Source organism: Rhinatrema bivittatum, chromosome 8 (assembly GCF_901001135.1).
Source record: "Rhinatrema bivittatum chromosome 8, aRhiBiv1.1, whole genome shotgun sequence".
Classification (NCBI taxonomy): domain Eukaryota; kingdom Metazoa; phylum Chordata; class Amphibia; order Gymnophiona; family Rhinatrematidae; genus Rhinatrema; species Rhinatrema bivittatum.
The window spans coordinates 110,645,881-110,658,608 of NC_042622.1; the positions used below are offsets into that span (position 1 = coordinate 110,645,881).

At 46.7% G+C, this 12,728-nt stretch overlaps 1 protein-coding gene across 6 annotated transcripts in view; it reads right to left on the reverse strand.

The window, feature by feature from the left end:
- The window catches only part of RABEPK (Rab9 effector protein with kelch motifs), an 81,264-nt gene that overhangs the window by 30,496 nt on the left and 38,040 nt on the right, over positions 1 to 12,728 (reverse strand). For 5 of the 6 annotated variants that reach the window (XM_029614481.1, XM_029614484.1, XM_029614482.1 and 2 more), the window contains one exon: positions 3,867 to 4,016. The exons of the other annotated variant lie outside the window; for it this stretch is intronic. In XM_029614481.1, the coding sequence (XP_029470341.1) occupies positions 3,867 to 4,016 (150 nt within the window). The remainder of the gene's footprint in view (positions 1 to 3,866; positions 4,017 to 12,728) is intronic. 6 annotated transcript variants of the gene reach the window in all.

A 12,728-nucleotide genomic window follows, 5' to 3' on the forward strand; every position in this document is an offset into this window, starting at 1 on the left:
GGAGACAACCTGTTCGGGGATGAGATCCAGGACGCAGTGGCCCAGTTAAAAAACTATCATGAGACCCTGCGCCAGTTGTCAACTGTCTCCCCAAAAATTCCCTCCGTAGCCCGCAGGGCCACGCGTAGAGAACCAAAAAAACAATTCTACAGGCCACGCAGATATTACTCTCCTGCATCCCGTGCACCTCAGAGGGGACATGCGCACCAAACTAGAACATCTAGACCACAGCCAGCTCCACAAGCTGGCCCCGTATCTGGATTTTGACTCTTACCCTAACAGTAGCAGCCATATTCCAGTGGGGGGCTGCCTGTGCCACTTTGCAACAAATTGGCATTCAATCACCATGGACCAGTGGGTACTTTCCATCGTAACCCATGGTTACCGTCTAAATTTTTCAAAAATACCCCTGGACTTACTACCCAATCCATCCTGGAGTTGGGACGATCACACAGGAAAACTCGAGTCAGAGCTCTCAACCCTTCTGTCTGTCAGAGCTGTGGAAACGGTTCCACCAAATCAGCAGGGAAAAGGGTTCTACTCCAGATATTTCCTTATCATAAAAAAGACTGGCGGCCTCCACCCTATTCTGGACCTCCGTGCCTTGAATACATTTCATCGCAAGGAATGGTTCAGGATGGTATCCCTGGGCACCATGCTTCCTCTACTTCAACAAGGGCATTGGCTCTGCTCTCTGGACCTTCAAGACACGCCCATATTGCGATCTCCCCTCCTATCGCAAATATCTGCGATTTGTGGTGGACCGCAGTCACTATCAATACAAGGTACTACCATTCAGCCTAGCCTCAGTGCCTTGAGTCTTTACGAAGTGCTTGGCCGTCGTGATTGCGCAGTTACCCAGCAGAGGAGTACACATTTTTCCATAGCTGGATGACTGGCTCTTAAAAAGCCAGACAAAACAAGGAGCCCTCGACTCTCTCGGTCTCACCATAAGGCTTCTAAACTCACCGTCTCATCTTCTCCCCTTTATGGGAGCAGACCTATACACGAAACTGTCCAGAGCATTCTTACCCAACGATCATGCGATGATGCTGTTCAACCTTGCCAGCTTTATCCGCCATCGAAAAAGAGCCTCAGCTGGCCAGCTACTAAGATTGCTCGGCCACATGGCATCAACAGTCCATGTCACCCCTATGGCACATCTTGCCATGAAAGTGACCCAATGGACTCTGAAATCCCAGTGGGGACAAGCTACTCAGCTGTTGTCGTCCATGGTACACATAACCAGCTAGCTTGCCTGGTGGACACACAAAGCCAACTTACAAATGGGTCTTCCTTTCCAACAACCGCCTCCTTAGGTGACCTTAACTACAGACGCCTCCAACCTAGGTTGGGGAGCCCACGTCCAAGGCCTTCAAACTCAAGGGACATGGATAAAAGCTGAAGTGACATATCAAATCAACTTTCTGGAACTTCGAGCAATGCAGTATGCGCTTTATGCATTTCAGAATTACCTCGCCAACAAAGTTGTCCTGATTCAAACAGACAACCAAGTTGCAATGTGATACCTCAACAAACAGGAGGGCACGGGCTCTTATCTGGTTTGCCAGGAGGCGGTTTGGGCCTGGGCCCTGTTGCATTCCATTCTTCTGCAAGCCACTTATCTAGTGGGCATACAGAATGTACTGGCGGACTGCCTCAGCCGGTTTCCAACCCCATGAATAGTCTCTGGATCCCTCAGTTGCAAGCAGAATATTCCACCGGTGGGGTCATCCGACCATCGACCTCTTTGCGTCCAGTCAGAACCACAAAGTGGAAAACTTCTGCTTCCTGCACAGGGACCGGCATGCACCAGCCAGGGATGCCTTCGCCTGTCCCTGGAATAAAGGCCTGCTTTATGCATATCCTCCGATTCCGCTAATAAGCAAGACTCTCATGAAGCTACAACAGAACCTGGGCTTAATGATTCTCATAGCCTCTTACTAGCTGCGCCAAATTTGGTTTCCCATACTTCGCGACCTCTCTGTCCAGGACTCCATTCGCCTGGGCACATTGCCCAACCTCATAACACAGAATCACGGCAAACTGCGCCACCCGAACCTCCAGGTCCTCTCCCTGACGGCCTGGATGTTGAAAGGCTGATACTACAACCACTCAAACTTTCAAGTGACGTATCTCAAGTCCTTGTAGCTTCACAAAAGGTTTCCACACGAAAATCCTACCGCTCTAAATGGAAGAGATTTACCTTGTGGTGCACACAAAAGAGCTTGGATCCCTTTTCTTGCCCCACATCGAGTCTGCTGGATTATCTCTGGCACCTGTTGGAATCTGGTCTCCAGACATCATCTATCCGAGTGCACCTTAGTACCATCTCTGCTTACCATCAAGGAACAGGGGATGCCCTGATAACGGCTCATCCCCTGGTGAGTCACTTCTTGAGAGGCTTAGTACAGCTTAAGCCTCCTCTATGGCCACCGGTCGTGGCATGGGACCTCAATGTCGTACTTGCATGGCTCATGCACACTCCTTTTGAGCCCTTGTACTCCAGCAAACTCAGATACCTTACATGGAAAGTTCTTTTCCTAGTAGCCATCACGTCTTCTCGCAGAGTGAGTGAGTTACAGGCCCTTGTGACCTACTCACCCTACACAAGGTTCCTCCATGACCGGATGGTTCTCCGCCCTCACCCTAAATTCCTTACTAAGGTGGTAACGGATTTCCATTTAAATCAGGCCATAGTCTTGCCTACTTTCTTTCCAAGACCTCACGCTTACCCAGGTGAGCAAGCTCTCCACACCTTGGACTGTAAGTGTGCTCTTGCCTTTTACTTAAACCGCACTATAGCCCATGGGAAGTCCACCCAATTCTTTGTCTCTTTTGATAAGAACAACCTTGGGAATGCGGTGGGCAAGCAAACACTGTCAAACTGGTTGGCAGACTGCATCGCATACTGTTACCAGCAAGAAGGCCTTCCACTACAGGGACAAGTGAAGGCACACTCAGTTAGAGCAATGGCAACGTCAGTAGCACACTACCGTTCAGTACCGATCACTGATATCTGCAAGGCTGCGACATGGAGCTCTCTCCGCACCTTCGCAACTCACTACTGCCTTGACAAGGCTGGGCGACAAGATTCCGTCTTTGGCCAGTCTGTCCTAAGAAATTTGTTTCCAGTATAGGATCCCAACTTGTCCTACCTCAACCCGCTGTGAATTTCAGCCTGCCTCATCCTTGCCAACAGCAGCCCAGTTGTTGTGCCTGTTGCACATGTTCGGTGCTGCTTGGCCTCATACGTATGACTCAGCCTGTAGCTTGCTATTCACCCATATATGAGGACTACCATCCTGCTTGTCCTGGGAGAAAGCAGAGTTGTTTACCTGTAACAGATGTTCTCCCAGGACAGCAGGATGTTAGTCCTCACGAAACCTGCCCGCCACCCCGCGGAGTTGGGTTCGCTTACGTTTTATTATTTTATTTTTCATTCGTACTTTTGCTACAAACGAGACAGAAGGGGGACCCCTGCTGGCTGCAGGGTTAGTGGCATGCTGGGCATGCTCAGTGTGCCAATCAAAGTTCTAGAAACTTTGACAAAAGTGTTCCATGACAGGGCTCCATCCGATGATGTCACCCATATGTGAGGACTAACATCCTGCTGTCCTGGGAGAACACCTGTTACAGATAAGCAACTCTGCTTTGTGGGCAGTGGCCACTTAGATTCTTTGATACAGGCATTACACTGATTTGTGTGAAGCATGAATATAATATAAGAGAAAACAGGGAAGCTGAGAAACTGATGATATTTTAACAATCTAGATGGAATTGTTGTTTTAATATATTTAAAATGTTTGATAATTCCATGTTGTATCTGTACATATAAAAGAAAATTATTTACCTCTTATACTTACTTATATCAAGGCAGAACATATCATTATAAAACTTCTCTCCAGCCAACCCGCCATGGATGAAAAGCTTGGGCCCCACTGCAGTCATCACATGACCATGTCTCTGAGATGGAGGACTGCCATAGGTTTCTGGTTGTGACCAAGTCAATGTGGCTAGAAAAGGCCATATGTTGACATTACATTTGCAGCTGTTGAAACCCAAGGAAAACACAGCTTTAATACTGGATAATGTGAATTACTACTTACCTGGTATTTTCCTTACCTTGAATACAGTCAGACCAGTCCAGACCAGTGGCTTAAGCACGCCAACTAGCAGATGTCACTTTGTGCTGACACCAGCCTGCCAGTTTTTCAGTAACAATTCAAATGAGGACTATATTAATAGAACTATAATAGTGGTTATTATAATTACATTTATCATTATCATGATCATTATGTTCAATATCTTTAAACTAGTGTGCTTCCAGAAAAACCTAAGGGAGAAACAACATATGAAGAGTATCCAATAGAAGCATAAGAAACCACATAGGAAGCCATAACACTTTCCAACCCTGCTTATTTACCTGCGAAAAACATTTGCTGCAAGGCACAGAGTGAACAAAGACTCTGAAGATAACAGTAGCACAGGGAGGGTCCTGGACTGGTCTGACTGTATTCAAAGAAAGGAAATTATCAGTACATAGTAATTTCACCTTCTTCTTCATCTAGTCAGACCAGTCTGGAGAAGTGGGATGTACCCAAACTACTCCCTAATAGGTGGGATGCTGCCCAAGGCTGCCATAAAACTGCAACCCTGACAGCCAGACTAAAACTTCCAGAAAGGGATGCAATATAGACCAAGATGCTGCTCTACAGATCTGCAAGAAGAGATCTGCAACTCTGTTCATGAAAAAATCTAAGACCTTGTGGAACAAACCCAAATCTAGTTTGGTAATGGAGTACCAGACTCCACATAAACCTCTTTAAACAACTTTTTAAACCAGTGCACCACCGTAACTCTAGTAGGCACCCCACTTCTCCGCACTCCACTATACAGAACAAAATTAGATCAGATCTCCTGAAAAAAGCTAGAGATCCTGAGATTTTGTAAAGGATGTCCCCTTATGTCCAAGGATCAAAGCAGCATGCATTCTTCCAAAAGTGGTGATCTGCTAAATGAAGGGCAGAAACCTGACTGGTTAAAACAAATTCTGAAACTGCTTTTGATAGAAAGGTAGGACCCAATCCTTGAAAACCATAAGTGTGTACTAGTAGGAAGAACATCTTCAGAGTAAGCAGTTTAGCATAGATATCCTTAAAAGGAGCAAACTGTGATCCTGCCAAGAAAGACAAAACTACTTTCTGGTCCAAGGTGTAACAGGAATCTGCTACGGAAGTCTAATATGCTTAGCATCTTTCAAAACTCGAACGACATCCAGTTGAGAAGATTGTAGCCTAAGAACATGCCATACTGGGTCCATCAAGCCCAGCATCCTGTTTCCAACAGTGGCCAATCCAGGCCATAAGAATCTGGCAAGTACCCAAAAACTAAGTCTATTCCATGCTACTGTTGCTAGTAATAGCAGTGGCTATTTTCTAAGTCAACTTAATTAATAGCAGGTAATGGACTTCTCCTCCAAGAACTTATCCAATCCTTTTTTAAACACAGCTACACTAACTGCATTAACCACATCCTCTGGCAACAAATTCCAGAGTTTAATTGTGCGTCTTTCATTTGCTCTTTATAGCAATAGAGGGCTGCCCCCTGCACCAGGAGTGCCTTCAGAGCTAATCCCTTAGAAAGGCCTTCTCACAGATATCCAGAAAAAAAGGTACTGATGTTTCCAAGAGCATCATTATGCCCAGAATACCAGTCCTCAAAAAACTCAATATGCACATATGCCAAGGAAGTGGAAAAGTTCCTAGTCGTCAGGAGTGTAGCTGCCACGGCCCTGAGCAGCACGTTTTAAATACAGCAGAGGCTTCTAAATCTATCATGGTTGCCTGAGCCCAGAGAGGCACATTTTTTGATTGCACAGGGGCCTCCACATCCATAGTGGCTGCAGTCTGTAAGCCTTTATAGGGACAGGATGCAGTTGCAGGACCTGCCTCTGATCCTTCATACCCCTGCATTTGAATGGATCCCAAGATAAGATATGGGCCATCATGGAGGAGAAAAGGAGTTTTCAGCTTCAGTGACTTCTCTTCAAAAGGACCCTCTATCTCTTAGCCATGAAGGACATGTTGTGGATTCTGCAGTTGCTTTGCAGCCACTGTGGCTACTGCAGTGCTAGGGGGTTGGTTCTCCTCCCATAGCCCCAAGGGGCTATTTTGGTTTCTGCAGTCACCTTTTGGCCACCATGGCTGGCACAGTATTGGGGAGTTCATGCCTCCATTCCTTGACCTTGAAGGACATGTTTTATATCTTGCAGTCCCCTTTAGGCTGCTGGGGCGGCAGCAACTGAAGTAAAGAATTCCTCTGTGAAGGATAGTTTTTTCTGCCTCTACACTGTATTTCAAAGGTTTCTTTGTGCCAGAGGTGTTTGAGTATTTTATAAGGAAAAGGGTATAAGGAACTCCCTGCAATTTCCCAGTATCACTGCACTCAACTGGAACCCAGGGTGGCAAAGGCTAAGCACAGTACCACAGGTATTTTTGGGGAATTCCCTTGAGGGCCTTATCAGATTGACACAAGGGATCAGTTAAGAGGGACCAGAGCGGGGAAGAGTGTGATGTCTCTTCCATAGAGGAGAGCTGGAATTCTGTTCTCCCAGTCCCTGCATTATTTCAGTGTTGTGGACGAATACAAGGAAGAATCTCCAGTACCACAGATGTCTTTATTATGGCCATTCCAATTGCTGAAAGGGTCAATAATAGCTGTCCCTGTTGTACCTGGCTGCACAGAATACAACCCTATAATATGAAGTCTCTAGTTCTGGGTCAGCCACATCCCTGGCAGATTTTCTCAGGCTTCTCTGGCTGGTTTCAGCAGATTCCCAAAAGTGGGAAAGGATGTTCCAAGAAAGGACTGGATATTGCTACTATTCTCTCCTCCATGGGAAAGGCTTAGCCTTCTTTAATTTTCAGCTGTGGTGTGCTTGTTCAGGTCTGCTAATAAGAACATAAGAAAATGCCATACTGGGTCAGACCAAGGGTCCATCAAGCCCAGCATCCTGTTTCCAACAGTGGCCAATCCAGGCCATAAGAACCTGGCAAGTACCCAAAAACTAAGTCTATTCCATGTAACCATTGCTAATGGCAGTGGCTATTCTCTAAGTGAACTTAATAGCAGGTAATGGACTTCTCCTCCAAGAACTTAACCAATCCTTTTTTAAACACAGCTATACTAACTGCACTAACCACATCCTCTGGCAACAAATTCCAGAGTTTAATTGTGCGTTGAGTAAAAAAGAACTTTCTCCGATTAGTTTTAAATGTGCCCCATGCTAACTTCATGGAGTGCCCCTAGTCCTTCTATTATCCGAAAGAGTAAATAACCGATTCACATCTACCCGTTCTAGACCTCTCATGATTTTAAACACCTCTATCATATCCCCCCTCAGTCGTCTCTTCTCCAAGCTGAAAAGTCCTAACCTCTTTAGTCTTTCCTCATAGGGGAGTTTTTCCATTCCCCTTATCATTTTGGTAACCCTTCTCTGTACCTTCTCCATCGCAATTATATCTTTTTTGAGATGCGGCGACCAGAATTGTACACAATATTCAAGGTGCGGTCTCACCATGGAGCGATACAGAGGCATTATGACATTTTCTGTTTTATTCACCATTTCCTTTCTAATAATTCCCAACATTCTGTTTGCTTTTTTGACTGCCGCAGCACACTGTACCGACGATTTCAATGTGTTATCCACTATGACACCTAGATCTCTTTCTTGGGTTGTAGCACCTAATATGGAACCCAACATTGTGTAATTATAGCATGGGTTATTTTTCCCTATATGCATCACCTTGCACTTATCCACATTAAATTTCATCTGCCATTTGGATGCCCAATTTTCCAGTCTCACAAGGTCTTCCTGCAATTTATCACAATCTGCTTGTGATTTAACTACTCTGCAAATTTGATTTGGGAGCATCCCTTGTTCATAGTAGACTGCATTAAGTTTGTGAAGTACCTGCTTGGATCCATAGGAGAGTGAGGAATTTCATTATTCTTAGGGTGGATGTCTTGGCAGCACTTAATGTTATGCAAAAAAAAAAAAAAAAAAAGAGAGAGACTGAGTGCATGGTTTTCCAATCATGGCATGTGACTATTGTGGCAGATCTGAAATACATCTGATACAGAATGCCCAGGAAGACAGTATTTCCCACCATTACAGCCAGGGTCTGTGTGTGTAGCTGGGATTGGATAAACTCTGGTGTGCTTCTCAGCTAGAGGGCTAGCATCCACGATAACAGTTTAGCTGTTTCACTGGAGTTATCTCTATCTCTATGACTGATTTGGCTAGGCAGCCCTTTTAGGGTCAGCTCTTGTTGGGTGAAGAGGTTGGTAAAGCATGGGGCAATGCTAAGGTCCTGTGTCACCCAGAGGATTTAATTAAGATTCCATTGCAGAGTCATTTTCCTATGAAAGAAGATAAGGGCAGTAAGGCAGGCTCCAATTCCTCTGCAGCAGCATGCAGTGTGTTTGGAGGGTCCTATCTGAGGTTACAGAGAAAGGTAGCCGTTATCTCCTTTCTTTCAGAGATGAACCCAAATTACGGCAAACCAATGGATCATGGGGTTAATAAGTAATGGTTATATTCTACAGTTCATCCGTTTTAATTCCACTGCCTGTCATTCAGCCTTAGGAAGAGCTATTCTGCAGCATCTGCTTGAATTGAAAGCAGTGCTTCCCATTACAGGATGCCAGGAAGGGCGAGAATGCTACTCCGTCTGTTGTGCCGGAGGTGGACCCTTGGGCCAAGGTGGGGTTGACACAACCCGTAGGCCAGCTGGCGCTTCACCAATACCAGCCCTTGTTTCCTGCGGGTTGAGCCTTTGGGTACCGGGGCCGGCTGGACTTAGGTGGGCCTCCGTATGTTGTTGTCATCGATGGAGTGATCGAAGTCAGTCCAGTGACAGCAGTAGGGAAATGATACAGTCTATTGCTGGACGAGGTAATGTCCCAGAGACCCGGACGCCAAAGGAACAAAGTCAGACAGGGGGCACCAGAGCAAGAGCAGGCCAAAGCCTGAATAGGCCAAGTCCAGGACGTAGGCTGAAGATGCATCATAGAGCAAGCTTGAGTCAGGGCTGGCGGCAATCTGGAAGTAGTGGCAAGCAAGGCTGAAGTCTGAGCACGGAGATAGTCAAACGTAGTCAAGCGATGCAGAGGTCTGGGTTTGGAGAGAGTCAACGGCGTGGTCAGGCAAAGCAGAGGTCCGTGTCTGGAGAGAGTCAACGGCGTGGTCAGGCAAAGCAGAGGTCCGGGTCTGGAAAGGGTCAACGGCGTGGTCAGCCAAAGCACAGTCAAAGACCATGTAGGCAATCCAAGGAAGAGTTGAAGAGCAGGAACAAGGGAACAAGGGAATCAGGAACAAGGGTCAACAAGGAACAGGAACACAGGAATGAGATGAATCTCTCAGGAGGCAATGAGTACTCGACCAGTGAGGAGACTTCTTGCAAAGGCAAAGCTAGGGAGCGGAGCCGGCGCTTAAATACTAAAGCTCCGCTGACGTCATCATCTAGGGCCGCGGCTCGGTTCCTGCCGTGGGCCCTACTTAAGGTTCAGTGATGAGCACGCACCTAGGGAGGGGCGTGGTGCCGAGTAGCAGCATCTCCCCGCGGGCCATGCGGAGAGGCCCGATGTGGAGCAGTGGTAGCTAGACTGGAGACACCAGGGTCTGTAGCTGAGCCGGAGGCACCAGGGGTGGCCAGAGGACGGAGCTGGTGGCCCACCACCACCAGAGACGAGGGACCAGGCATTGGAGTTACTGAAAAAAGGTGAGGGGGTCACGCTGCAGGTCTGCCACAGACGGCATGTATAACACCATTTTCTCCATTTATTTTATTTATTTTATTTCTATGGTGGTCCTAAAGAGGATGGGGTCCTTTTGCCCCACTCTGGACCTGATGTAATCCCTGATTTCTTGAAGGTAGCCCGCTTCAGGATGGAAACCTTAAGATCAGAACTCAGGGTAGTTCACACAAAGGAGAGTCTGACTGCTTTGGATCTAACAGGTGTTTATTTTCATTTTACAATCTGAAAGGATCACTGGCATTTCCTCAGATTAGTGGTGGTAGGTCACCATTTTCAGTTTTAGGTGCAACCCTTTGGGTTAGCAACAGTACTAAAAATCTTCTCCAAGGTGATAGTAGTATTGGCTGCAATAATGCAGAAAGAAGGGTTTTTCCTGTACCCTTCTTTGGATGATTGGCTGATTAGAGCAAAGTCCTTTCAGGATCCAGTTTTTGCTGGGTTTTGAACAGATTGTCATTTTCTTTCCAAAACCAATTTTCAGTCCTCTCACATTCTGGGTTTCTGGGGAACTATGTGGCAGTCTTTTGGGCTTCTGCCTCGTAAGGTGTTCCTATGCCAGGGTCTGATGTTTTGTCGGTATCCACCCTCCGCAATTGATGCTTCACTGCAATAAAATGGATGCTGGAGCCCTCTTTGAAACCTGGGCTCCGGCAGCAAAGTGTTGCTTGAACACAGTCTCAGCTAATGATCACCCAGCAGACACATCCTACAATAGCAATCCTAAGCTTCACAGCAATCCTGGCAGTATCTACAACTTTCCTCAGACTAGATGCTGAGCACAGCATGGTTCTGTTCGGGTTCTGCTTATGCGGCCATCATGCTTGCCACTGAATGACACACGGAACCCAACAAATTAATAAAAGGACACCTCAGACAGCACCAAATCACTGACTATTGTCTGCCGTTTTTGCATAATTTCAAAATGGCCGCCAGTGCTCCCAACCATTACCTCCGGCCTGCTGAAAAATACAGTGCTGAAGGTCACAGAACACCCACTGAAAGGCTGGGAAGACTTACCCGCACTGTTCCATCCCCCCGGCAGCATTCAGAGCCCACCTTCAAAGGCACTGCTCTAAGGCTGCATGCTATGCAGAGCATGGACTTCAAATTCCCCCACACCATCACTGCCCCTCAAGCACTGCCTGCAGTCCCAAAACCCAAACTAGGTACACACATGCAGGCATTGTCTACTGCCCAAACAGAGGGCAGCCCCGATCTCCAGTTGCCATGACCCTCTATCCACTGAATAGCCAGCATTCCCCTTTATCTATTTTTTTTTTTTTTTAAACTTTGCTGCTGCAGCCAGAAACAGGTTCAAGACTTTAAAGGGGAAGCAGCAAAAATATCCTGAGAGTAAGGAAAACAGGAAGGGGAGGAAGAGAGTGGAAAAACTTTTTATAAGTCCCCCCCTGGAATCCCTTGCCCTGGCGTATGCCCTTGAAGGAAGAAGCACAAGGCTTTGGACTTGAATTGGCTCTGAATACTCGGTGAGAGTGGAGCAGAAGGGGGGAGGGGGAGGGTGGAAGGAGATCTAATGAAGATATAGCACTATGTTACTATATCATTTTGTCCTATAGCATTTCATATTGTTCTATGTATTTTATTATGAATGTTCTTGCTGTAATCAATCTTGAATTAGTCTTGTGATAAGTGTGAAAATAAGTTTTAATAAACTGAAATTAAATTGAAATTGAGGAGATAGCGGAAACCAAGAACTCACACCAGCAGCCCCTCTCGTCTCTGGCAATGCTCCAACTGAGGGAGGGAGCCTGAAGCTGTTACCTCAGAAGCTGTCAACCACACAGACATCCTTTTGGGTTTAGGGCCATGCTCAACTGAGGAAAGGAGAATTCATCTGTCATCTCAGGAGTTGCGCACCAAACGTTTTCAGTTCACCTGGCCTAACCAGGCCTTTGCTTCCAGCACAGGAAGCTTGTCTGCCATCTGCTGGAGAAAGAGAAAACTGGCAGGCTGGTGTCAGCACAGAGGTATATAAGGAGTGACATCAGCAAACCTATTGTTCTCTATGTCCATCTGTTGGCTGGCATGGATAATAACCCAGTTGTCCAGATAGGTCTGGCTGGTTGAAGAGGAATAAGGTATTGAACACAGCCCTTTGGGTTGTTCTGGTACTAATTTTAGAATCTCACAGACAAATTTTCTATTCATAGTCTAACTATCCTACCTAGTTTCCATACAGAACTGTAAGGAACAATGTCATTTAGTGCACAAGAGTAGCATATAGCTGTAATTATATAAAAGCAATGATATACATTGAAAAGTTGTCAACGTAAAAGGATTCCATAGATGATCAGGGAAACTACTGTGATGAGTAGTGGGGGTGTGAGCCCTTTGAGCTGCGGCATAATTAACGCAACCTCATAGGTGGACCTACGAGGCCTATGCCAGCAGCTGGCGAACGCACCCTGTAGCAGGACAGTGTGGAGCAGGTTGAGCCCTTGGGTTCTGGCAGCCAGCAGGACTTAGGTGGGTCTCTAGGGCAGTGATGAAAGAAAGAGTCCAAAAGGCACACTGGGGTCAAGGCAGGCAGCAGACTAATGGAGTTGGAGACAAGCCAGGTTGGAGCAGGCAGCTAACACAGATGGTCATGTCCAGACAAGAGGTCAGGATCCAGGTGTCAGGGAATCATGTCCAGGTCCAAGCAAGAAATCAAGGTCCAGACAGTCAGGCCAAGGGTGGATGAAGACTCACAGAAGACTCAGGCCAAGATGGTCAGGACAAGGCAAGGCTGGAGAAACAAGGCTGGACAAGGCAAGAATAAGGAATACTGGAACACTGTGGCAACACACACTGCTACTAAGCAGGAGACCCATTGCTGAGGCAATGACAGGGAGTGCTGGCCGCGCTTAAGTAGGGAAGATCTGCTGGCATCATCACAAAGTGCC